Below are 27840 nucleotides of genomic sequence, written 5' to 3'. Positions count from 1 at the left end.
AGTGTACAATGCTTCCTTCATCGCGTATGAGAGTTTGGACTTTCAAAAGTTTATATCCTTAATATCCTGTTGTCCTCTAAGGTGCTGCTGGGTGCAAATCCGGCTCTTCCTCACCAGTCCAACATAGCTACGCTCTAAAACGGTTGCCGAATAGAGTCTGAGGCCACTTCCGCACATGCAGAATAATGCGCTTTCAATCCACATGTGCGGAAGGGGGCCAAGTCATTAAAAGCGCCATCCGAAGCAGAGTCAAACTCTTTGCAGTCTGTTGAAGTCAAGGAGCTCAGAAAAATGCAACTCTACTGGGGACTGCACTCTAAGTCAGTGATGGCGAACCTTTTCGAGACCGAGTGCCCAAATGGCAACCCCAAACTCACTTATTTATCGCAAAGTGCCAACACGCCAATTTAACCTGAATACTGAGATTTTAGTTTAGAAAAAAACGGTTGGCTCTGAGGCGTGCGTTACTTGGGAGTAAGCGTGGTGAAGCAACCGTGCAACACTTTGAATGGATGAATTACGACTCTAGGAGGGTCTACTCAGAAGCAAGCCCCATTGCCGGCAACTGAGCTTACTCCCAGGTAAAGGATTATGCTTTAGTTCTTCCCATGAAAATCAGTGGGGTTTTCCATCCCCCCACATGACAAACTCTGTGCGCGCGTGCCCACAGAGAGGGCTCTGAGAGCCACCTCTGGCACCCGTGCCATAGGTTCGCCACCACTGCTATAAGTCATGCTGGAAATGAAGGTTTGTTCAAGATCCCACAATCCTCCCACGGAGCGGGCAGGCGGCACTCAACATCCCACATCAAAGCCTGTCTTTCTAGCCGACAGACCACAGTTATGAGCTGTCCCTAATTCGCAAGTATCCGAGTCTTCCTTCGCACATGCGCAAGCGCAGCTGACAATCTTATGGCCCGCTTATGTCATGGTCCGGAATGTGGGAGGCGTGCGTGCTCTCATGTTTGACTCACAAAGGACGGTGGTGTGGAAACAGATTCTCAGAATCTCCGTTGGTGTCAAGGCAAGGAAAGACTTTAAAATGATGTGACTTGTGATTCTTTCTGCAGACAGGCCAAATAGGGCATTGCCTTAGAACTGAGCCGCGATCAGAAGAACATAAGAACAAGCCAGCTAGATCAGACCAGAGTCCATTTAGTCCAGCTCTCTGCTACTCGCAGTGGCCCACCAGGTGCCTTTGGGAGCTCACCTGCAGGAGGTGAAAGCAAGGGCCTTCTGCTGCTGCTGCTCCTGAGCACCTGGTCTGCTCAGGCATTTGCAATCTCAGATCAAGGAGGATCAAGATCGGGAGCCATAGATCGACTTCTCCTCCATAAAACTGTCCAAGCCCCTTTGAAAGCTATCCAGGTGAGTGGCCATCACCACCTCCTGTGGCAGCATATTCCAAACACCCATCACACGTTGCGTGAAGAAGGGTTTCCTTTTATTAGTCCTAATTCTTCCCCCCAGCATTTTCAATGGGTGCCCCCTGGTTCTAGTATTGTGAGAAAGAGAGAAAAATTTCTCTCTCTCAACATTTTCTACCCCATGCATAATTGTATAGACTTCAATCCTATCCCCCCTCAGTCGTCTCCTCTCCAAACTAAAGAGTCCCAAACGCTGCAGCCTCTCCTCATAAGGAAGGTGCTCCAGTCCCTCAATCATCCACACTCATTTTTGTGAGTGTGCTAAGCGGCTTCACATTTTTCGCTATTTTTACTGTTCCTTTTAATGACGTTTCCCCAGTTTGCTTTGCCTTCACTTTCAGAACCAGCGTGGGGTAGTGGTTAAGAGCCCGCCCCACCTACCACCTGGTCCCCACTCAGGCTTCTGCAGTTTGTTGCTTGCTCCTTGGGGGGGGGGAGTGTGGGGGGAGGTGCCTCCCCCTAAGTACGCCATTGATCAAGGCTAGTACTGGCAGCGCCTCTCCAGGGTCTCCGGTAGAGTCTTTGTGTAAAGGAGGAGTAGTTTGGATTTCTATAAGCATAAGCATAAACATTTTATTGTCATTGTGCACGCACAACGAAATTTACAGCAGCATTCCTCGATGCACACAATTTCAGACTCATACCCCACCCTCACTTTCCCCTTCCTCCACCCATCCCTACACAGCCCCAAACACATCAACACGAAGCCCCGGAGTTCAGCATCGCCACAGCTCTAGAGTAGAAGCTGCCTCTAAGCCTCTTTGTCCTAGTTTTGATAGACCTGTGTCGTCTGCCGGATGGTAACAGTGCAAAAAGAGAGTGTGCTGGATGAGACGGGTCTCTCAGAACATTTTGGGCTTTCTTTAGGCTTCTCCCCCTCCCCCCTCTCTCACCTCTAAGGAGACTCAAGACACCTTACAAACTCCTTCCCTTCCTCTCCCAACAACAGACAATGATGCCAATTAGAACTACCTTCACTGGGCCATGCAAATCATTCCCAAATCTCCAGGTCTGGGCTGTGGTCAAATTCCTGTAAGTCCCCCCCCCCACCCCCCCGCACACAGAGGGTAGATTTTCTGGCAAGAAAATGGTAAGGGTGGAACATGTTACACTTCCTGCCCTCCTCCCCATGCTGAAACACATATGAATGGAATAGATTATTGAACCTTCATCTGTGCAGAGAGCAGTTAAAGAAAGGGGAGCAGGACAGCCGAGCAAGCAGTGGCGTATCTGCCAGAGAAACATGGGGGGGGGGGGTCGACCCCGGGCGCCACCCATTAGATCACATGGGGCACAAAATCACCCCACACCCCTCCTTTCTAGCCGACGGACCACAGTTATGAGCTATCCCTAATTTGCAAGTATCTGAGTCTTCCTTCGCACTAGAAAGCAGCAGTGGCGTAGGAGGTTAAGAGCTCGTGTATCTAATCTGGAGGAACCGGGTTTGATTCCCAGCTCTGCCGCCTGAGCTGTGGAGGCTTCTCTGGGGAATTCAGATTAGCCTGTGCACTCCCACACATGCCAGCTGGGTGACCTTGGGCTAGTCACAGCTTCTCGGAGCTCTCAGCCCCACTCACCTCACAGGGTGTTTGTTGTGAGGGGGGAAGGGCAAGGAGATTGTAAATCCCTTTGAGTCTCCTGCAGGAGAGAAAGGGGGGATATAAATCCAAACTCTTCTTCTTCTTCTTCTTCTTCTTCTTCTTCTTCTTCTTCTTCTTCTTCTTCTTCTTCTTCTTCTTCTTCTTCTTCTTCTTCTTCTTCGTCTTCTTCTTCTTCTTCTTCTTCTTCTTCTTCTTCTTCTTCTTCTTCCTCCTCTTCTTCTTCTTCTTCTTCTTCTTCCTCCTCCTCCTCTTCCTCCTCCTCCTCCTCCTCCTCCTCCTCCTCCTCCTCCTCCTCCTCCTCCTCCTCCTCCTCCTCCTCCTCCTCCTCCTCCTCCTCCTCCTCCTCCTCCTCCTCCTCCTCCTGTGGAGAGGCACCCTCACCTGGGCCAGGAGCCTGCCACGGGCCTCCTGGGTGCTCCTCGGCCCAGCCCCACCAGACCTGGTCCTGCCTGGCTGCCCAGGACCACCTCTGTCCTCCTCTGCCAGCTGAGATAAGTGGGGGGAGGGGGCACTTGGGGGGGCGCTGTGAGCAGGTGTTGCCCCGGGTGCCTTCCCCCCCAGTATGCCTCTGCAGGCAAGAGACGGGAAAAGAGGACTACACACAAGGGCGGGGGTTTGTCTGGAACCGTTGCCGAGACGCAGGGCAGGAAAATGACACTCCAGACTATGCAAGAAAGAGTTTCTGCTCCCACACCAGATAGTGGTGATGTGGAGATGCCAGGTCATCCCCCCCCCCCGGCCACTGATGGAGGAGGTGGGGCAGGGTTGCCAGATCTGGGGTGGAAAACGCCTGGAGATTTGGGATTGGAACCTGGGGAGGCCAGAGATCTCAGTGGGGGACGATGCCACAGAGCCAGAGGTGGGATCCAGCAGGTTCTCACCAGTTCCCGAGAGTGGGTTACTAATTGGGTCCGCTTTTGTGTGTGCCGAGAGTGTGTGCCGAGAGGGGGTTACTAATTGGGTCCGCTATCCCGTCTCCCCGCCCTCGCCTCCCCGAGAGGCATCCTGCCTTTGAACTTGAAGGTTCCATACAGCAATGGCGACTAATAATGTAACTCTCTGAACTGGGTTAATCCCTCTCAGGTACTGCAATTCATTGATTCTCAGCCTTTCGTAACTTTTATCACACCAGTCTCTATCAAAGAACCTGTGCATTTCACCATTGCTGTGTTCAGATTTGTGAGTTGGGGCATTTTCTATAATGTGATTTTGATTTAGAAATGACCTGGTGCAAAAAAAAATTATTGGGGGTCGTGGTGGGGTGGCTGCCCATGGGGGGGGCATCCAACTCAGGTTTTGCCCAGGGCTCAGGTTTGCCTAGGTACGCCTCTGCCCCCTTTGCTGAGGGGGGGCTGGTGAGGGAACCTGTTACTAAAATTTTTGGATCCCACCACTGCACAGAGCCCACCCTCCAGAGCACCCATTTTCTCCAGAGAACGGAACTCTGGGAGTCTGGACTTGAGCCGTAACTCCAAGCGATCTCCAGATCCCCACCTGGAGGCTGGCGTCCCTACGAACAACCGGGACATTCCTCGTGAACTGGAGGGGGAAAAGATTCCCCAAGTAGTGGAGACATTCCAAAACCATGCCCTTATATACAGCCGTGGTGCGACCGCACTTGGAGTCCTGTGTTCAGTTCTGGTCGCCACATCTCAAAAAAGATATTGAAGAGATAGAAAAAGTGCAGAGAAGGGCAACGAGGATGATTGAGGGACTGGAGCACCTTCCTTATGAGGAGAGGCTGCAGCGTTGGGGACTCTTTAGTTTGGAGAGGAGACGGCTGAAGGGGGATATGATTGAAGTCTATAAAATTATGCGTGGGTAGAAAATGTGGACAGAGAGAAATTTTTCTCTTTCTCACAATACTAGAACCAGGGGGCATCCATTGAAAATGCTGGGGGGAAGAATTAGGACTAATAAAAGGAAACGCTTCTTCACGCAACGTGTGATTGGTGTTTGGAATATGCTGCCACAGGAGGTGGTGATGGCCACTAACCTGGATAGCTTTAAAAAGGGCTTGGACAGATTTATGGAGGAGAAGTCGATCTATGGCTACCAATCTTGATCCTCCTTGATCTCAGATTGCAAATGCCTTAACAGTCCAGGTGCTCGGGAGCAGGAGCAGCAGAAGGCCATTGCTTTCATCTCCTGCAGGTGAGCTCCCAAAGGCACCTGGTTGGCCACTGCGAGTAGCAGAGAGCTGGACTAAATGGACTCTGGTCTGATCCAGCAGGCTAGTTCTTATGTTCTTATCTTCTTATGTGCGTGAATTCGAGCGTCGTGGTCCTCCACCAGCCACCCGCAGAGGGCGGAGGAGGAAGCAATAACAACGCGCCATCTGCTCGGCCCACTGTTCTGAGCTGTGCCGACTCCGTTCAGCTGGCAACGCCGAGCCTTCCCCAGGAGGATTTTCTGGGGACGCTTCAGAAAGAAAAGCGTTCTCTGCCTCCTTCCCCAGCTCCGTGACACACTGGGGCCCATCTGTCCCTTTTGGCTGTGCTGATCGATGAGGCAGCCCCTTACGTAGGAGAATGCAGAAACACCACTTAACTCGGTAGTGGGAAAGGATGCTTCTCAATAAATAGCAGTTCTCACTGCATCAACAGGCATTTTGGGGGAGGGGGGAGGTGGAGACATGGAGGGGCCACAGCTTTGCAGGTGTTCCTGTCACTTCTGGTGAAACCTCGGAAGTGCGATAGGGTAGCTCTAGGACACACCTGGGCATTATACGGCCCGCGGGCCACATCTGGCCCGCTGGATGATCCTGACTGGCCCCCCCTGCCTTGCTGGGGAGTGAGGCATCTTTGAAAGCTCCGCAGAAGCCGGTTGCCTTGGCTGCCGGCTTCTGCGGGGCTTTCAAAAGCGCCTAGCCCCTCTGCCTTGTTGGGGAGCGAGGTGTCTTTGAAAGCTCGGCAGAAGCCGGTTGCCTTGGCTGCCAGCTTCTGCGGGGCTTTCAAAAGCGCCTCGCCCCTCTGCCTTTTGGCCTGGCCCTCCACTATTTTTTCTGTTTCTTATGCGGCCCCATGGAAAAAATAATTGCCCACCTCTGCTCTAGGAATTTCTGGAGACTCTATGGCAAAAACCATAAAGCCTCCAGCCATCCTTACTGCTGCCCTCGATCACTTCCATGTCATGGTGAACACAACACTACATTTTAAATTTCTCTCTGCTGTTTGGAGCTACAATGGGCACGGGCAGTAGGAGTTGGGGGCAGGAAATGCCCCACCCCTACCAGGGGATTGGCAAGGAAGTAGTGTGGGAAGTTGGCCTAGAAGCTTGGGTTGCTTGGCTCAGGTCCCTTTCCGCACACGGAGAATAATGCATTTTGAATCTACTTTCACAATTGTTTGCAAGTGGGTTTTGCTATTCCACACAGTAAAATGCAGCTGCAAAGTGCATTGAAAGTGGATTGAAAGTGCATTATTCTGCATGTGCGGAAGGGGCCTATGCCCAGTTAGCGGTGATGAGCATCCTCTGTGTCCCTGCCAACATCTCTGGGTCTTAGCTTTACACGGGATCATTGTTGGATATTCAAAGAGATTCTTAAGTAGCAGAGTAAATATAATATGCAGGGATGCTGAGTTGCTTTTGTTTAAAATATACTTTACTTAGCTAACAAGAGGGAAGGGTTACATGAGTGAAAAGCAAGAAATGCTATACTAACATAATACACAGTTTATTTATTTTATTTATTTATTTCTTCAATTTGTATACCGCCCGATCCCCGAAGGGTTCCGGGCGGTGAACAACATCATCTAAATATCAAACAGGAGCGGTCATACAAATATAAATACATAGGCTCCATCCCATAAAATAGCTTAAAACTCATAAAAACAGCGAATAACCGTAATACATAAACAGGAGGCGTCCGACCCCAATTTAAAACCTACCCCCATGAGGGGGGGACGGTGGGGCCCCTCAATATGAGGGGACCCTGATGTAACAGAGCAGTGAGGGGGCAGTTAACACTACATCTTGTCTAATTCTATCTGACAAGTCTCCTGTCTCAGAACAATTGGGTCTGTACCAAAGAAAGTCAGGTAACTATAACCTTACATCAGTGATGGTGAACCTATGGCACGGGTACCAGAGGTGGCACTCAGAGCCCTCTCTGTGGGCACAAGCAAACAGAGTACCCCCCCCCCAACACACACATCTAGGCTGGCCTGGACCGCTGGGCTTGATTATTAGCATTAAACCTAAGACCTAGTTTTGGGGAAGCAGTGTAGGTAACCCTGTTAAGCGCTGTTAAACCCCACTGATTTTCATGCAAAGAACTAAAGCGCGATCCTTTACTTGGGAGTAAACTCAGTTGCTAGGAATGGGGCTTACTTCTGAGTAAACCCTCCTAGGGTCATGATTCACCCATTTGAAGAGTTGCACGGTTGCTTCAAAGCAAAGCCATCAACTACCACTGACTACTCCTGAGTAACGCACGCCTCAGAGCCAACTGTTTTTTCCTAAATGAAAACCTCAGTATTCAGGTTAAATTGCTGTGTTGGCACTTTGGGATAAATAAGTGGGTTGCAATTTGGGCACTTGGTCTTGAAAAGGTTCGCCATCACTGCCTTACATGTATGTTAGAACCCTTCGGGGATGAGGCGGCCTATGAAATCGACTAACTAACTAACTAACTAACTAACTAACTAACTAACTAACTAACTAACTAACTAACTACGTATGTACGTACGTATGTACGTACGTACGTACATACATACATACATACATACATACATACATACATAAGCGAGTGGTTGCTGACATGTAAACAATGGGATCTGCTGACCAATAGCTGATCAATAGACCAAGTCATAAACAGTGACCTAAACAACTGCTTTACATATCGGCAGTTAACCCTTTAGTAGCTGGATTGTGTGGCAGACGCTTGTAAATCCCAACAATCTTCCACCCAGAGATGAATAAACTGAACGGAACAATTGAGGAAGATCGCCTTTTAGCCTGATCTACAGCCCACGCTCTCTTGCGTACCTGCTCCCCCCCGCTTCTGTTGTGTGCTCAGCAAATTCTTATCAATGAGCACAACACCAACCACAGCCATCCTTCTTGTACAGATCAGACAGCCGCCCCCCTCCCCCGCCTTGCTGGACGGGAGTTCTGTACTTCTGGAAAGCCATGTGAAAAACTGACCTCACCTCCGTGGCCTTTGGGACAGTTTCCAGCCCTTTCCCGTCATTATTTACACTTCCCCAAAATGCGTTCTGTAGCGAGAAAGGAAGGGAATGCAGTTGGTTAACAGGCGAGAACAAAACCCTTTCTCAGCAGAAAAGGCGCTTTCAAAATGTGTGCGAAAAGTCCGGAACTTGCTTAAAATCCTAGAGTGGGAAGAGACCCCCCAGGGCCATCAAGTCCAATCCCCTGCCATGCAGGAACACACAACCAAAGCACTCCCAACATATGCTTGAGAAATCAGGATTTGAATAAATTATTTTTTAAAGTAAATTATTTATCTCCTATGTCAGTGATGGCGAACCTATGGCACGGGTGCCAGAGGTGGCACTCAGAGCCCTCTCTGTGGGCACGCACAAACAGAGTCACCTCCACACACACACAGACAGACACATATCTAGGCTGGCCTGGGCCACTGGGCTCGATTATTAGCATTAAACCTAAGACTAATTTTGGGGAAGTAGTGTAGGTAACCCTGTTAAGTGCTGTTAAACCCCACTGATTTTCATGCAAAGAAGAAAAGTGTGATCCTTTACCTGGGAGTAAGCTCGGTTGCTGGCAATGGGGCTTGCTTCTGAGTAAATCCTCCTAGGGTCGTGATTCACCCGTTGGAAGAGTTGCACAATTGCTTCAAAGCCAAGCCACCGACTACCACCAAGCTTACTTCCGAGTAACGCATGCCTTGGAGCCAACCATTTTTCGTTAACTGTAGCCTCAGCATTCAGGTTAAATTGCTGTGTTGGCACTTTGCGATAAATAAGTGGGTTTTGAGTTGCAATTTGAGCACTTGGTCTCGAAAAGGTTCGCCATCACTGTCCTATGTTATCCTACGTTAGGAAGAGCTTCGTGACGGTGAGGGCTGGAGGTTTTTAAACAGAGGCTGGATGGCCCACTGTTGGGAGTGCTCTGATTATGTATTCCTGCATGGCAGGGATTGAACTGGATGGCCCTTGGGGGGTCTCTTCCAGCTCTATCATTCTATGATTCCGGCTGTGAACGCCTTTGACAATACAGATTGTCAGTTGCACAAAGTTGTTTGTCCTGGCTGGCGCGCTACTGAGAAGTGGTTTTCTTTCCAGCTCTTCCCACAATATGCTTCTGTGTACCTGCTCGGTATCTTCCCAACGACAACCTTGTGATGTAGGCTGGGCTGAGAGAATGTGACTGACCCAAGATCACCCAATGAGCTTCTGTAGCAAAGTGGGGATTCAAACCTGGCTGCAAACTCTTAACACTCTTACATAAGGGGGGGGGGGCAGTGGTGGGATCCAAAAATTTTAGTAACAGGTTCCCATGGTGGTGGGATTCAAACAGTGGCGTAGCGCCAATGGGGCTGGGCGGGACACGACGGGGGCGTGGCCGGGCATGCCGGGGGCGGGGCATTAATAATTTCTCTGTTACTGTAAAAAACTCTTACTGTAAAAAAAACCTCCCTAATTTCCAGCTGGTATCTTTCAGTCCATAATTTAAACTCATTCTAGCAAGTCCTATCGTCTACTGCCAACAGAAACAACTACTTCTCCTCTAATTGACTGCCTGTCAAATACGCAATACTTTCAAATACTTAATTTTGTTTCTAGAAATCAAAAGAAGGAGACTTTCCTTAAACAAGGAACTTGACCATATTTCTAAAACATGTTTTTAAAAAGCCCAACAGGGAGAATTATCCCATTTTCTACCTTCGCTAACCAGCCTTGTAGGAAACAACAGGACTTTATGATTTTTGGACCTAATGGAATTTCTAACGGAAAAGCGGACCCAATTAGTAACCCTCTCTCGGCACACACAAATAATTCGTAACCCACTCTCGGGAACTGGTGAGAACCTGCTGGATCCCACCTCTGGGGGGAGGTCTAAGTCCATCTGATGGCTGTATAGCTAGTAGTTTAACTGCCTTCCACAACTAAAAATCTGACCCAGAAATCTCCAGACCTCGCACCTGCACAAAACATTTATTTACTGACTTCTTTATTCACTTTATTTATACCCTACCTTTCTCCCCAAGGAAGACTAAAAAAACAGCTCCTTCATTTTACCCTCACATCGGCCCTGTGAGGTAGGCTGGGCTGTGCGTATGACTGGCCGAAGGCCACCCAGCAAGCTTTCTGGGCAGAGTCGAGATTCAAACCTGAGTTTTCCAGCTCTTAGCTCAATGTTTTAAGCATGCTGGTTCTGAATGGTTGATTCTGCACAGCCTACGTATAACACATCGCAAAAGGAACCCCATTGTCCTTTTTCCCATTCACACGGGTGCCGATTGGCAGGCAGCGATTGGAGCCCATGGAAACAGTCCAGGTTGCTTTTGTGCCTTCGCACGGAGATGCTTATCTTTTTAAAAATTTCCTGCAACAGATACGTAGCTGCGACGGCATTTAGAAATGAACCCCCGGAGCCATGCCTGATCGGCTGCATCTGTGTAGCTGCACATGTACAACCCGCAAAATTTTTAAAAAGGAAAAGGGGTCCCCCTACAGTGGCAGAGTAATGGCCGGTGGATCCTCCCTGATTGTGAACGGCATGGCGGAAGATGGGGAAATAAAACACATCCCGCCTGACCGTTCACAAGGGAGCGGCTCCAACTCTGGATCTTGCAAAAGAATAACTGGTTTAACGATTTTCGAAAATCCTGGGTCGAGGGAAATAAAACGGGGCAGACTCACGAGAAGTCCCCCCCCTCCCACACGGTTTGTATTGCGTTCTACATCTGCTATATTTGCCCTGTGGGGAACCCACCATTATGAACTTTAATTAATTTATTTATAGGGCGTTTCCCCACTTGCCACGACCCCCCTATGCCGCACGCTGCTCTTAGCGCGCGTCATTTCTGGTGCGCGCCCAGGCTTCCCCACAACCACGCGCTCTGCGCGGGGTCATCAAAAGGCACAGTTTGGAAGAGCGCCAGGAACAATGTGCACTGAGGGGGTGTGACAGCGGCAGCATCGGGGCAGCTGCATTGTCGCCAACCCTGTAGTGAGGAGTGCCGGGGAACCCCGCGCTACTTGCCTACAGTTGCGCGCAGCTACTGGTAAGTGGGAAAACGCCCATAATTAAATTTATAAACTGCCCGGTGAACAACGAAAGAATAAAACAATAAAATCAACCATAAAATTCTATAAAGAAGGAAACAATACAAAAAGCAGATGGCGACAAACCTACCCCCACCGTGCCCACGAGAGGCCCACGAGAGGCCAAGTTACCCGATGCCTACTGAAATGAAAACAAGTTTAAAATAGGGCAGCAATCTTAACATTGGTGTTCCTTAGCTGTGAATTAACGCAATTCTATATGTCTCGCCTCCTTTCTCGCATTCCTTACACCATCCTTGTTAATTAGAATTCTTTTTTCAGACTGTCAATTTTCAGAGTAACAAAGTTGCTTTGGTTTGTCCACTTAGGAAGCGAAGCACAGTGCATATAGGATTCTAGGATCGGGGTCCCTAGAGTGCATATTTAGGAAACCAGCGGGGCCAGGTACAGCCTTTGTCCCCCGATGGTTCTGATGGACTGATGGAGATTGGATCGGCTGTGCAGTTAAAAAAATATTGCGTTGGCAGCAGCTGCCACCGGATCTACCCTGTGTGACTGAATTTAAGGCAAGGCAACCATTTGTTGCTGGCTGGGTCTCTTAGGGCAGACATTTTGTGGTTGCGCACACCATGCTGTGCAGTGGTGGGATCCAAAAATTTTAGTAACAGGTTCCCATGTTGGTGGGATTCAAGCAGTGGCGTAGCGCCAATGGGCCTGGGCGGGGCATGACGGGGCGTAGCTGGGCATTCTGGGGGCGGGGCATTAATAATTTCTCTGTTACTGTAAAAAACTCTTACTGTAAAAAAAAGTTCCTAATTTCCAGCTGGTATCTTTCTGTCCATAATTTAAACTCTTTATAGCAAGTCCTATTGTCTGCTGCCAACAGAAACAACTACTTCTCCTCTAATTGACTGCCTGTCAAATACTTAATACTTTCAAATACTTAATTTTGTTTCTAGAAATCAAAAGAAGGAGACTTTCCTTAAACAAGGAACTTTGCCATATTTCTAAAACATGTTTTTAAAACAGCCCAACAGGGAGAATGGTCCCGTTTTCTACCTTCGCTAACCAGCCACATAGGAAACAACAGGACTTTATGATTTTTGGACCTAATGGGATTTCTAACGGAAAAGCAGACCCAATTAGCAACCCCCTCTCGGCACACACAAATAATTAGTAACCCACTCTCGGGAACTGGTGAGAACCTGCTGGATCCCACCTCTGACGCTGTGCCAGAATTCCAAATGTGCCTGCTGATCCAGATAGGTTGGGGACCCCAGTTCTAGGCTGTGTTTGCAGGGCAATTGGAGTCGGCGACTCTGTCTCAGAAAATTCCCGGAGATTTGGGAGAGGAGCTGGTGGAGTTTGGGAAAGGAAGGACGTCAGCGGAATATAATGCCAGAGTGCCCATCTTCCAAAGTCGCCGTTTTCTCCAGGTAAAATGATCTCTGTAGTCTGGGGATCACTTGGGACAGCCGGAAATCGCTCGGTGCCACTCGGAGGCTGGCAGTCCTAGCAGGATTTGCCCCTCCCTGGTGAGACAGAAGCACTCAGAGGTCGAATCCCCACTACCGTCTTAGCCAGGTTTCAGAACACAAACTAACCAGGTTTGAGGGACGACCTCCCCATTGCTTGTGTGGCAGATTCCGTTTCTGGCGCTCGTTCTCCCCATTAATCCGCGTTCCGGCAGGACCTGGTTGCAAGTGGCACAGACCCCATTAACACTGTTCAGAGATGATCCGAGGGGAGGGATGAGGGTTGAAACCCTGACTCGTTTCCTGCCCTGGAGTGTGATGCGGAATTCGGGCTAACCAATCAGCGCTGCGATGCGCGTGCAGCCTTTCCTTGGTTTCGTTTCCGCTTTTGCGATTGGCCAGCAGAATGGGATGCAAATGTTAAACAGTCAAATGTGTAACTTTGAATCGTTAATAGTTTACATAGGTAACAATTGACTGTTTGCACAGTTAAACAGTTAAACATTAAACTTTTACACGCTGGTTTTTTTGATCCCGCCCTTACAATGTACGTTTCCGCAGTGGGGAAAGGACCCGCCCCATCAAGGCATGTCAGCCAATCAGGGGAGACCAGCGAAGCGAGCTCACCTGGTAGTGGGGATTGCTAAGAGTTCTGCAACTGGGTGTGTCTGCTGTGTGCTCGCTGCGGTGGGGAGGGAGAAACTCTGATGAAGAGGACACAGTTTCACAATGAACAGGTTTCGATCTGCGTGCAAATTTCAAGTGGGGATTCAACCAGAGGTGTACAGCAGGTACCTGGCTGCCTTTTGAGGAGTTTTGGAGGGGTCACGTTTCTCTAGGTCAGTGGTTCCCAAACTTCTTTGGGCTGCCACCCCCTTGGCTCCCACCCCACACCCCTAGTGTCCCCCAAATATGAACACCTACCTCTTTCTTGAAGAAAACCAAGAACCAGAAGAAGAGTTTAGATTTATTGTAAGAGAGACTCAAGGTGGCTTACAAACTCCTTTCCCTTCCCCACAACAGACACCTTGTGAGGCAGGTGCGGCTGAGAGAGTTCTGAGAGAACTGTGACCAGCCCAGGGTCACCCAGCAGGAATGTAGGAGTGCAGAAACATCTGGTTCATCAGATAAACCTCAGCCACTCAGGTGGAGGAGTGGGGAATTAAACCCGGTTCTTCACATTAGAATCCACCTGCTTTTAACCACCACATCTCGCTGGTATTAGGTCTACTGGACTCTGTGGCATGGCGGCCTGCTGAGGCCCCTCCCCCTCCCCAAGCCCCACCCTCTCCAGCCTTCACCTGTCAAAACCTCCAGGTGTTTCCCAATCCAGAGGTGTCAGTCCTAGATGGGATTTACCCACATGAAAATGTGTGAATCTTTCCTTTCTCTGCTGGGATCTCCAGTGGCAGATTGCAAGCAGCCGCCTGAGCTGGAGCACGGCTACGTCACTTTTTCCACGTCCAACAACCTGACCACGTACCAGTCGGGGATCCAGTATTCCTGCCAGCGTCCCTACTACCAGATGGTCCCCAATGTCACAGGTAAGACTGGCGGACTTATTTATTTAAATTCATACCCCACCTAGATACAGGATATATTCCTGGAGTGAATTCTGAAATAACTAGCTTTGCAGGGTTTTCTGTCTTGGCAAACTATGGTGCGTGTTGATTGACTAGAGCCTGTGTCATCAACCAACAGAAGAGTCCAGCTGGCTCAGACCAGGGAGGGTCCATCTAGTCCACCATCTTGTCTCACACATTGGCCAACCAGTTCTTTAGATTTGCCCCCCTGCCCTTTGCTAGCCAAAGGCCAGCCTCGTGGAAACTAACACACAAAATTTAACAAGTGTATCTCAAAATTTGAATTCAACCAGAATAAACATTAAAACAGAGCACCAATTTGTACCAGTCATGGTGTCTGATTGACATACTCCTAAAGGGCCCCAACGTCGCCAAAAACCCTTTCATCTCCCTCTACACTACAGCCAAAAAATGTTTTCAAGTGCAGTCGAGATGTGGCTACAGCACCACCTGGTGGTATAATTCATGTCGTAAGAATATAAAACATCAGAAGAGCCCTGCTGGATCAGACCAGTGAGGGTCCATCTGGTCCTCTTGTCTCACACAGTGTGGCCAACTGGTTACCTCAAAGGACCAACAAACCGGACCTGCCCAGTGGTAGACCTGGGCCCTTTCTGGCCTGCCCAGTGGTAGACCTGGGCCCCTTCCGGCCTGCCCAATGTTGGCCTGGGCTAACAATCACCACTATCTTTAAGAGTGCAATGTCAATGTTAGCCTAAATAAACTCAAAAATACACACGTTGCACTCTGGCTGTGTCCAATCTTATATATTGATCTTACATATAATTAAACAACTTAACACTTCTATTTGTATTTACATTTCCTTATTTCTCCGACAAAGTTCTTAAGGATACAGCATAAGGCTTCCAACTCTTGTAACTAAACATAAATAATCACTTCGTCCATTCAATTCTTTGTTCAGAAACAAAGCTTCAGTTCCATATAGTCCATCTTCCAATTCTGTAGGTTCTACATTAAAAAAACGTCTTGTGCGTATAGAATGTTTTTCGTGCATCTTCCTCAGTAGGCCAGTATGTTCAAACAACTTCCAACAGTTATTTGAAGCTTCTAATGGGTATATTGGCCCTCTGTTAAGAGTTGCCCACTCCCATCTCTGCCTTCCGTTTGTCTCCATGAGATTGGCAGATGACTTGTTTTCCCTCCCCCCCCCCCCCCCGCTGCCCGTATCTAGGGAAAATGGAGCCTGCCTCCGCCCCGGAAAACTCAGATTTTGCCCCGGGCTCCATTTCCCCCAGATACGCTTCTGATTGCCCTTGAATGTGGAGGTCACTATGGAGTAGCCACTGATAGTCCTCTCTTCCATGGAGCTGTCTAATCCCCTTCTAAATCCATCTATGCCTGTGGCCCTCACTCCATCCTCTGGCAGCAGATTCTGCATTTTAATCATTGTCTGCGTCAAAGAGCATTTCCTCTTGTCATCATCTCATACTTTGGTCTCTTCCTAGGAGTCTACACGTGTGATGCCCAGGGGGTCTGGATCAGTGCTGAGCTGGGGACGCACCTGCCATCTTGTCAACCAGGTACCGAAATGCCCCTGACCTACGAACCTTGGAAGCTCAGTGCAAGGTTCCGCTTTAAAGATGATGCCAACGTTTGATTTGTGCTGTAACTTCCAACAGAGAGCCACTCTAGAAAGTGAAAGAGTTAGATTCTATTATAGGAAATGGAATCCAGATTCTTCTAGCTGTATCGAGATCCTAGGCTCTAGAACATAGGTGTCAAACCTGCGGCCCTCCAGATGTTATGGACTACAGTTCCCATCATCCCCTGCCAGCATCATGCTGGCAGGGGATGATGGGAGCTGTAGCCTATAACATCTGGAGGGTCGCGAGTTTGACACCTGTGCTCTAGAAAGTAGGGGAGACTCTTCGCGGCCTTTTGGAGAATCACATGCAAGGCCAGCCCCGGTCCTGAGACAGCTGTCATGAAATTTGGGGTGAAATTTTGTCAAAATGGAGGTTCCTTTTGGTGCACGCCTACCTAGCTCATTCTTCAAAGGCAGCGGGCAACGGAATGGCCCCAGGTGTGGGCAGTATGATAAAGTTTCATACAGCAGAGACTCTTGTTCAAGATGGATCACTCTTTAGATACCACCGCAGCAACCCTGCGTTAGATAAGCCTGCCCATCCTAACCCCTATCAGCAGAGTTTAAAGCGGAGTCACTCTGGTAAGATGAGAAGGTCTAGTAGTCTTCTTGCACTCACTGCAGCCTCCTATCATGCTTGGAAAAGACTACCCTCCACGCAAGCTGTTCTTTCCATAGGAAGGTTTTACTTTAGCAGTCGCAAGGTTACACAAATCTATGCAATACAAGACTATAAGACTATACAGAACTCTTCAGCAAGAACAAAGTTGAACACACACACACACTGAACTTAGACTCAGCTCAGAACTCACACCCTCTCTCTGAACTTAGCATATACAATGCATTGCTTCTTATACATCCAACCAAATACTTTTCCCCCGCCTCGGCAACAGCCTCTCATTGGTCTAGACTCACAGTTGAACTCACCAATCATGTTAAAGGTCTACTGTTGTTACTTCGCCCCAGACTGACTGTCTCCGGCCTCTGTTGTTGGGCAAACTTCTGCTGACTAGAAGATGAACATTTTGTGAACCTTTATATATATATAATATATATAAAATATACTATATCTATATATATAAAAAGCTAACAGTGACTTTGTTAGTCACTCCCTAACGCCGAAACGGCTGGATGGATCGCCCCCAAATTTTCACATGATGTTCCTCCCTGTTGCGGGCAGGTAATTGGACCTTCAAATCGCCAAAAGTCCATACCTGAGCCAGGTAAAACATCTTTTTCCTGGCACACCAGGCCATGTAGCTGTTTGTGTTTAACTGTCACCCTTAGAATGTTCGTGCAGCCTGTCTGTCTGTGGCCTGAGGGCTTGGGCTGAGGGCTTAGGATGTTTGCACAGATGGGCAGAGATGAGCAGTGAAAACAGTAAATAGGTAATACTGGTAGGTAATATGAGTGGAAGTGAAACACATACACACTTTGCCATGTGAGACGTCAGGTGGGGTTCCCCCCCCTCACACGCAGGTAACTTTCACTCTCTGTGCCTCACCCACTGCTACCACACAACACACATCCAGCTCATCCTCACACACCTCACTCTGCCCTCTCTCACATCCAACCACCACCTACCCACTTCCTCACCCATATTCGCCACAGCTCTCTTTTACTAAAAGCGTTAGCTGGAGTTTCTGCCTTTTCTTCCTAAGAAAATCCACGGGGTGGGGGCTTAGACCAACACTACCAGCTCTGCTTCTTTTTGCACACTTGGCCCCTTTAAGAACCCAGGGAGCTGGGCAGCCTCGATCTGAGCGCCTCACCCCCCCTGCCTCCTGCTGCCCTGACTGGGATAGCCTGCTTGCCCCAGTTATGCCATACCCAAGCCAGGACTGTGCATGTCAACCAGCCTCATTGAAAGCTGGATTCGGACTCTGGACAGGGACGTTGTGAAAGGGGAAGGGTTACCTTATACTAAAAAAATAAGACACCATCATATAACAATGTGAATTGAAAAGGGAAAGAGGGATTCCATTTGACTACCGCAAGAGGCTATGCTGCGGATCATTGGACCTGAATGGACATCTGTGTGGGTTGCGGACTGTGATGAGAAGGACAATTGCCACAGCAACGCGTGGTCGGGCCCCGCTAGTTATATATACATATATAACGAAGTGACTTTGTTAGTCACTCCCTAACTCCAGCGAAAATGGCTGGACGGATTGCCCCCAAATTTTCACATGACGTTCCTCCCTGTTGCGGGCAGGTAATCGGAACTTCAAAGCGCCAGAAGTCCATACCTGAGCCAGGTAAAACGTCTTTTTCCTGGCGCACCAGGCCATGAAGCTGGCTGTGTTTAACTGTCACCCTTAGAATGTTTGTGCAGCCTGTCTGTCTGTGGCCTGAGGGCTTAGGATGTTCATGCAGATAGACATTGAAAAGGGAAAGAGGGATTCCATTTGACCACCCCAAAAGGCTATGCTGCGGATCATTGGACCTGCATGGACATCTGTGTGGGTGGCGGACTGTGATGAGAAGGGCAATTGCCACAGCAACGCGTGGCCAGGCCCCGCTAGTAATATATAAAAACATCCCCGTGGTGTTTCCTGCCTGTTGTGTTTTAATTCTGCCCTACCTCCAGGGTGCCCAGGGTTGAGAATGTGGTGGTTTTCCCTTCCTCCATTTCTGCCTCATAACAACCCCTGTGAGGCTGTGTTTCTGCTGAGAGAGGGTCATGGATCTAAGGTGGGGTTGCCAATCTGCAGGTGGGACCTGGAGACCTCACAGAACTGCAACCAATCTCCAGGGGGCAGAGATCAGTTCTCCTGGAGAAAATAGCTGCTTTGAGGGTAGACTCCAGGGCATTATATCTTGGGGCCTTTCCCCACTTACCTTAAGCCCCTGAGGAGAGTAGTGCGGGGTCCCCCGGCACTCCCCACGAGAGGGGCGGCGACAGTGCAGCCGCCCCGACGCTGCCGCTGTCGCGCCCCCTCAGCTCGCGGCATCCCTGGCGCTCTTGCAAAGGGCACCTTTTGATGACCCCGCGCAGAGCGTTGGGTCGTGGGGACGGCCGGGCGCGCGCCAGGGATGCCGCGCGCTGAGAGCAGCGTGCGGCATAGGGGGGATCAGGTGAGTGGGGAAACGCCCCTGGTCTTAATCGTGGTACAGCCATGATGGAATTCAGGACATACCTGGCTCCTTTATTATTATTTCAGGATGTCAATATGTAGAAAACCACTCTTTGGGATTTCCCCCCCTAATTTTGGGTTTGATCGGAACCTGAGAACGAATGTAAACGAGATCTCTGTTCGCCCTCTTACCTGCAGCCGGCTTGTGAGTTCCCCAGTCATGGCTGAGTTTTGGCTGAGATTCCTCAGCAGTTGCCGGTATCAAGGCTGCATAAACAGCCGGTTGATCGCAAGCCAACCATCTGGGAGGTCTCTTCAATCGAGTCGGGGTGGGATGTCACTTCTCGGGAAGCTGGGAAGCCGAACTGGCCGAGGTGTCTTTTGTTTCAAAAGAGCTCAACGGGCTTGCAAAAAGTTTACACGGAAACACAAGATTGCTTTTGCTTAAAACATCAGCTCTGCCACGCGCTCTCTCTCCGTCCCGTCTGCTGGTGCTGATGGAAGCCAGGCGGGCTGGCGGTTCCTCAGGAAAGTCTGAGTTTTCCCGAGGTCGGAGGGAATTGGCCAAGAGCAAGGAATGAAGTGCGCTTCACTTCTCCCCAATCCAAGCCCGCTGCCAAAGGCCAAGAATCCCTCTTAGTTCCTAGAATAGAATAGAATAGAATCTTTATTGGCCAAGTGTGATTGGACACACAAGGAATTTGTCTCCGGTGCATATGCTCTCAGTGTACATAAAAGAAAAATACATTTGTCAAGAATCATAAGGTACAGCACTTAATGATTGTCATATAGGTCTAGTAAGCAATCAGGAAACAATCAATAGTAATGAAAACATAAAAATGTAAAATCATAAAATAAAATAAAATAAAATAAAATGTCAGCACAGGCTATAGTCATACAGTCATAAGTGGGAGGAGATGGGTAATAGGAATGATGAAAAAAGTAGTGCAGTAATTATATAATAAGTATATAATAAATAGTTTAACATTATCGAGGGAATTATTTGTTTAACAGAGTGATGGCATTCGGGAAAAAACTGTTCTTAAAAAACTGTTCCTTCCTGCCTTCTGTTCCGGGGCAGACCCCCTATTTGTCCCAGCTGCAACAGGCAGCGGCTGGGAAAGTTCAGAGAGAACTGAAACTAGCCCAAGGTCACCCAGCAGGCTTCATGTGGAGGAGGGGGGAATCGAGCCCAGTTCTCCAGATTAGAGTCTGCCACTCTTAACCACCACACCACGCGGCCTCTGTGCATTTCTCCCCATCCCCCAAAGCCAGCTCTTTGTATAAGGAAAAAAGAGTTTAACCTTTTTCACCCTTCAGAGTTTGCTTCCCTGGCCCCAAATGGTCAAAGGTCTGGAGTCCATGCCCTACGAGGAGAGACGTAGGGAGCTGGGTGTGTTCAGTTTGGTGAAGAGAAGGTCAAGAGGTGACACGATAGCCATGTTTAGATATTTGAAGGGATGTCGTGTTGGTGAGGGAGCAAGCTTGTTTTCTGCTGCGTCAGAGACTAGGACCAGGAGTCATGGGTTCAAGGAGAAGGAGAAGAGATTCCACCTAAACATCAGGAAGAACTTCCTGACAGTCAGGGCTGTTTGACAGTGGAATGCATTACCTTGGAGGGTGGTGGAGTCTCCTTCTTTGGGGGTATTTGAAGAGAGGCTGGGTGGCCATCTGTCAGGAGTGTTTTGATCGTGTGTTCCTACGTGGCAGGGGGTTGGACTTGATGGCCCTTGGGGTCTCTTCCAACTCTGTGATTCTATCTCAAATTCCTCTGGAGGCTGTCTTCTGACATCCATTTCTATAATGCAAGGGTTTCACGACAGATCTACTGGGGTTCTGTAGGAGAAAAATATATATATATATATATTCAGTGGTGGAAAAGTATCCAAATAGTGAAATGTTCTGACTCAACTGGTCCACGTGGTTAGAGCTGTCATGGGACAAGACCCATGACTTTGATTGTGTGTTCCTTCATGGCAGGGGGCTGGATGGCCCTTTTCGGGGTCTCTTCCAACTCTTTGATTCTATGAATTTTCTTCTCCCCATGGCTATTTCAAAACTTAAAAACACAACAGACGCTTCGTCTACTGCAGGGGTCTTCAAACTATGGCCCTCCAGATGTTCATGGACTACAATTCCCATCAGCCCTGCCACTTGGCCATGCTGGCAGGGACTGATGGGAATTGTAGTCCATGAACATCTGGAGGGCCATAGTTTGAAGAGCCCTGGTCTACTGTGACCCTAAGCTGAAAGACAGTTTACCGATGAGATTGGTTTCATTCTATTTGCCACCCTGAAATCAAGAGTTCTCAACATGGTTGAACCCTTTTGTGGGACGGCATTCATGAGGAGCTCTGGGGAAAGGTTACAGGGTAAAAAAAACTGTCTCCACAGTGCTGCGGCTTGCCCACTTTCCCATACCCACAACAAACATGGTCAAATATCATATATGTCTCATATACATGATAAGTCACGTCAAACATGAGGCCTGCAGACTGGGTCTGGCCCCTTGAGAGGGTTTATCAGGCCTGCGAGCAAGCCAGCCACACACCCTGCTGTGGGCTCACCAGTCCAAGCACCCCCCGGTCCCAATTTGGACTGGCCAGCACATTGTAGGCTCACCAGTCCAGGAAGCCACCCCACCCTCCTCATCAGTCAAGGCTAGGCTGACCAGACGTCCCACTTTTGGTGGGACAGTCCCGCCTTCACACAATACTCTGTCCCACGCGTCCGCTTAGCAGTTGTTTCTAATGTCCTGATTTTTTTGGAGAGGCTGCCGCACTTGCCTTCGGTAGCGCAAGGCAGGAATCGCAGCAGGCCTCCAGCGCGTGCGCGGCTGCAGGAGCCCGGCTTTTGGGGCGCTGCCGTTTCCTGCCCTGTCACAGGGCGGGAAATGGCAGCACCCCTGAAGGCAGTGCGCTCCTGCGGCTGTGCACGCGCACGTGTGGGGCCGCCTACCCCCGTCCCGGTTCACAAAGGTGACCATCTGGTCACCTTAGTCAAGGCACCCAAGGCACCCCTGTGTGGACTGGCTAGTCCAGGCACCCACTGTGGGCTTGTCAGCTGAGGCAACCCCCCCCAACACTGATCAGGACTGCCAAGCATGCTGTGGTCTCAACAGTCGAGGCAGCGCCCCTCCCCCGGGTCTAACCAGTGGTGTAGCGTCAAGGGGGCGGGGGGAGTGTGATGCACCGTGTGTGTGCTGGTTCAGGGGTTTGGTGGGGGTGAGGTGTTCCTGAGTGTTCTGGGATGTGACAGGGTGGGCAGGGGCATGGCAGGGGTGAGGGGCGCACACATGTTTCCCCTCACTCCGGCCCTTGGCCTGACCCAACCCGACCCATTCGCAATCATGTCATAGAGGGGCTTTCCCCGCTGACAGATTTGAACTGGTTTCGACCTAGGTTCGCCTCAGTGAATCCCCACTGCCCCTGAGCTCAACATTGTTTTGTCTCAATCCCCTCCCCTCAGAACGGCGACATCCTTGTCGCAGTTATGAACTACACTTTTCTGCCGGAACAAGGTCGATACCGCTTCGAAGCTTCGAAGTGGGGAAGCATCGAAACGACACCTCATCCGTTCAACCAATCATGAGCCGCTTTTGTGGCATGCGCAGAACGGGAGAGTCGTGGCGGGCAGAAAGCGCATGTCACTGTAAACTGTAAAAACTGTAAAAACTGTAAAAAAAGAACGCTCCCGTTTCCTGCCATAACACAAGCTCCAATCACGATCGAGGAGCGAAACAGGCACCCAGATGATCCCGCCCACTTAGCTTGGTTCCAGGGGGCCAACTCAGTTGCTGTGGGGACAGCCTGGAATCGCCCTCCACTGAAGGGAACCGAGTCGACCTTAGCTCCCTTCTGTAGTGGGGAAAGCCCCACAGTTCTAGTAACTATATTCATTCCAGCAAAACATTACAGCCTATACCGTTTCTGACAGCAGTTGGTTGGTGACATGTCTTTGTTCCGGTGAATTGAGGCTGCTGAGGGGGTGTGTGTGTCTCGCCCTCCCCCCTGCCATGCTTGGTTTTCAGGGGGAAATTATGCTGGACTTTGCATTGGGAATGTATCCTTGTCCGATGAACAAAACTAACCCATTTTGACCCATTCCTGATGTCAAGACTGTGTGAGCAGAGATCACTGACTGGTCTTCTGTGGACATTGCCTGATGCAAAATGCATACCCAAGTTAAAACTGGGCACCGGACCGTGTCCTCCCCCAAAAGTTCTCCTGTAAGCCGTTTGGAGTTCCAAAAGAATCGGTTCCCTTCCCCATCCCCAATATGCTGGAAACGACTGTCTGTATTCTGTTTCATTGACAGCCTAGGCTCTCTCCGAAGAATGGGTGGTTGTGCCGCCCAGCGACGGGACGGGCCAGCTGCTGTCACCCCATTGTGCATGTTGTGGGGGGAGCGAGGGGGCTCAGCCCCACAAAGGTATTATGGATTCTTGAGGGGGCAATGATGGACAGCACTGGACGGTGCGGCGCATCATTGCCGGTAGATTATGCCACGGAGCACAGCTCCCTCAGGGCCGTGGAAAGGAACTTGCAGGAGAATTCTGGAAATACATTTTCAGGGGGAGCCATCCTCAGAGGTGAATCATGATCCAGAGGGAGAGGGGCGGGGGTTAGATTAGAAGTCGCCAAACTTTTTGATTCTGCACGCACCTCTGGAATTCTGACACACTGGGGCTTTCCCCACTGACAGAGTTGAACTGGTTTCTACCTAGGTTTGCCTCAGTGAATCCCCACTGCCACCGAGCTCAACATTGTTTTGTCTCAGTCCCCCCCTCAGAACTGCGACATCCTTGTCGCAGTTATGAACTACACTTTTCTGCCGGAACAAGGTCGATACCGCATGTGCAGAACGGGAGAGTCGTGGTGGGCAGAAAGCGCATGTAACTGTAAACTGTAAACTATAAAAACTGTAAAAAAAAGAATGCTCCCATTTCCCGCCATAGCACAAGCTCCAATCACGACCGAGGAGTGAAACAGGCACCAAGATGATCCCGCCCACTTAGCTCGCTTCCAGGGGGCCAACTCAGTTGCTGTGGGGACAGCCTGGAATTGCCCTCCACTGAAGGGAACCGAGTCGACCTTAGCTCCCTTCTGTAGTGGGGAAAGCCCCACTGTGAACCATACAGCCACAAAATGGCTGCCCCAAGAGGCAGAGTCACCCACAAAATGGCTGCTGCATCTTATCTTTGGTCACGCTGTGAAGATCCTTGTGCTGTGGTGGCAGCTGCTGCCGAAGCAACGTTTTTTTAAAAATCTGCACAGCCTTGATGGCAAAAGCCCCGCTGGACACTGCCCACATTCCAGAACCACTTGGTGGGTTCCAGGAAAGGAGTTGATGGGCGTCATGGTGCCCACGGGCATCATCTTGGGGACCTGTGGATTAGATTAATGTAGGCAGAAAGAGATGTCTAGGAGCCGATGAGAGTTTGGGGTCTCCAGCCCAGCAAAGGAGCATAGCCAGGATGCCATTTACAGAAAGCAAGTTGCAGGGGTGATGAATGCATATTCCACCACTTCTTTCTTGCACACCCTCCACGCTAACTGTAGCAAGCATGGCAGGAGCGTTTCTAGCATGGCGTAGTGGTTAAGAGCAGGGGTGCTCTAATCTGGAGAACCAGGTTTACTTCGCCATTCCTCCATAGGAGTGATTGACTCTAATCTGGCGAACTGGACTTGTTTCTGCACTCCGACATTCCTGCTGGGTGACCTTGAGCTAGTCACAGTTCTCTCTGAACTCTCTCAGCCCCACCTACCTCACAAGGTGTCTGTTGTGGGGAGAGGAAGGGAAAGGTTTGTAAGCCCCTTTGAGTCTCCTTACAGGAGAGAAAAGCAGGGTATAAATCCAAGCTCTTCTTTTTCACCATCCAGGTCCAAAATACGTCCAGTCTGATGAGGGCGGAAACTTGGCATAATCTACTAGAGAGTCACAGTTGGGGGCTACTTTTTGGCACAGTGGCCAGCCACGCAGATTGACCATCCACTCTACCATTTTCTTTCCCCAGTTTGTGGTCAGCCCACTCGCCCGCTGCCCACTCTCGTCAAGCGGATCATCGGAGGACGGAACGCCGAGCCCGGCTTCTTCCCCTGGCAAGCGCTGATTGTGGTGGAGGACATGTCCCGAGTGCCCAACAACAGGTGGTTCGGCAGTGGAGCCCTGCTTTCCGAATCCTGGGTGCTGACCGCTGCCCACGTCCTCCAGTCTCAGCTCCGAGACAGCACCATCCTCCCGGTCTCCAAAGAACACGTCATTGTCTACCTGGGCCTCCACGACGTCAGAAACAAGATGGACGCCGTCAACCGGACGGTCGAGAGGATAATTCTCCACGAAGCCTTTAACATCCAGAACTACAACCACGACATTGCTTTGGTGAAGCTGAAAGAGAAGGTGGACATGGGCCCGTACGTGATGCCGGTTTGTATCCCGCAGCTGGAACATGAGCTGGAGGGGCCTCAGCCCAACACGCTGGGCCTCGTGGCCGGCTGGGGCATCTCCAACCCCAACGTCACCGTGGACGACGTTTTCAGTTCAGGCTTGAGGACCCTCTCGGATGTCTTACAGTACGTGAAGCTGCCCGTTGTGTTGCACACGGAGTGCAAAGCAAGCTATGAGTCCCGATCGGGCAACTACAGCGTCACCGACAACATGTTCTGCGCCGGTTACTATGAAGGTGGGAAAGACACCTGCCTCGGTGACAGCGGGGGAGCGTTCATCATCCAAGACCTGGACAGCCAAAGATGGGTGGCCCAAGGATTGGTCTCCTGGGGTGGACCGGAAGAATGCGGTAGCAAACAAGTCTACGGGGTTTACACCAAGGTCTCCAACTACGTGGACTGGCTCCAAGAGCAAACCGGGTGGACATTCGGGAATCCCGAACGGAGGAGATGAACTGAGACGAGAGACCAAATCGAAGACAAAGGACGGCTTGCCATCTGGAGGGACAGCTGCCCCAATGCACCATTTTCTTGCAAGCACTCCGAGGGCCTTCCTGGAGGATTCCATAAATATATTTCACACCACAAAAGTACAATTAGTTTGAAAGAAAGAAAAGTACATAGTTATCTTTCCTTGAAAAAAAGTATTTCCATGGTCGGGACCTGCAGATCTACATTCACAACTGAATTCCAGGCTACAGGGATCAGTTCCGCTAGAAATGGCTGGTTTGGAGGGTGGATTTTGAGGTCTCTCCTCTCCCCAAAATCTGGCCTCTCGAGGTTGCACTCCCCAATCCAAAGTTGAAAAACCTGTCTAGGGCAGGAATATTTCATTTTGTGAGCACTCAGGTCAATGTTTTGTTACTGGAACAGTATCATTTCACACTCCAAATTAGCACATCCATTTAGGGTTGCTACCAGTGGCGTAGCTACCATGGGGTAGGGTGGGGACATGCGCCCCGGGCGGACAACATTAGGGTCACTTGGGGGTGGAAAATTGCCCCCATACCCCTCCTCCTTCCCCCCGTGTCTCGTCCCGCCCTGCCAGGCCCTGTTGCTGGCTACGGTAAGTGGAGCGTGGTGTATGTGTGAGGGTGATGTGGGCGGAAAACTCAGAGTCTGCCCCAGGCTCCATTTTCTCTGCTACACTCCTGGTTGCCACCCTCCAGGAGAAGCCCAGGGATCTACTGGAATCACAACAGATCTCCAGACTACACCGATCAGATTATCTTCCAAATATAATTTCTTAATTACAGAATCAGCTTTTACTTTTTGTAGCAGGCTTTCAGGCTGCACAGAGATCTTCATCAGACATTGGCCCTCAGAGCAATGAATAACGTGTTTTCACAGCAGATGGTGCAATAATGCGATATTTTACTACGGGCAAATGGAAAGTCCTGTGCAACTCAAAAGCTTGCATACCTGTCCACTGCCAAAGTTCAGTGTGGAAGATTTTTTTAAAATTGAATTTCAAGATTCCTTTTTATGACATGATTGGGAGCCTTTTTGTGCCTTTAAGAAGAAGAAGAAGAAGAGTTTGGATTTATATCCCCCCTTTCTCTCCTGCAGGAGACTCAAAGGGGCTCACAATTTCCTTGCCCTTCCCCCCTCACAACAAACACCCTGTGAGGTGGGTGGGGCTGAGAGAGCTCCAAGAAGCTGTGACTAGCCCAAGGTCACCCATCTGGCTTGTGTGGGAGTGCACAGGCTAATCTGAATCCCCCAGATAAGCCTCCACAGCTCAGGCGGCAGAGCTGGGAATCAAACCCGGTTCCTCCAGATTAGATACACGAGCTCTTAACCTCGTACGCCACTGCTGCTCCTTAAATACACGAGCTCCTTAAACCACACAAACATTCCTAGGCTGATTATTTCTTTAAAGGAACTAGACTGGATTCTTCTGGAAGGTTTTATGCCCAGTGCCCAGCAGAGATGTTGTGATCATTCTGTACATGACTCATGGGCAGAGGCGGTGCGCTCAGGGGGACATGTGGGGCCACATATCCCCGGGTGCACGCCAGCTGGTCACATGGTTTTGCCCCGGGTGCCATTTTCCCCTCCCCAACGCCTCTGCTGGAGCTCCAGTGTGGCTGGAGCTTTCCTGGGATTACCGCTGATCTCCACGCGGCAGAGATCAGTTTGCGTGGGGAAAATGGCTATTTGGCAGGATACCCCCTCTCCTCCCCAAACCCCACCCTCTTTGCGCTCCACCTCCCAAATCTCCAAGTGTTTCTCTACCCGGTGCTGACCATACTACTCATGAGGATCCTGAGGATTTTCCCATTAAGGCAACCATCTTTGCTCCAATCTAAAGGGGAAACGGTAGGGAAACTGAGGAAAATCCTCTCCGCAGACTTTCCACCCGTAGCCAATCCAAGGCAGGAACGGAGCTGACATTCATAAGCACAAGCAC

The 27840-nt window shown here is 50.0% G+C and overlaps 1 protein-coding gene across 1 annotated transcript in view; it reads left to right on the top strand.

Annotated features, from left to right (window-relative positions):
• Positions 1-27023, top strand: part of MASP1 (MBL associated serine protease 1) — a 44459-nt gene extending 17436 nt beyond the window's left edge. The window contains exons 7-9 of the mRNA XM_048506504.1: positions 14122-14259; positions 15765-15839; positions 24998-27023. Of these exons, the coding sequence (XP_048362461.1) occupies positions 14122-14259; positions 15765-15839; positions 24998-25881 (1097 nt within the window). The 3' untranslated portion in view covers positions 25882-27023. The remainder of the gene's footprint in view (positions 1-14121; positions 14260-15764; positions 15840-24997) is intronic.
• The last annotated feature ends 817 nt before the right edge of the window (positions 27024-27840 follow it).

Source organism: Sphaerodactylus townsendi, linkage group LG08 (assembly GCF_021028975.2).
Source record: "Sphaerodactylus townsendi isolate TG3544 linkage group LG08, MPM_Stown_v2.3, whole genome shotgun sequence".
Lineage (NCBI taxonomy): Eukaryota > Metazoa > Chordata > Lepidosauria > Squamata > Sphaerodactylidae > Sphaerodactylus > Sphaerodactylus townsendi.
Note: the sequence above shows the minus strand (reverse complement) of the source record. Positions and strands in the feature narration are given on the sequence as shown.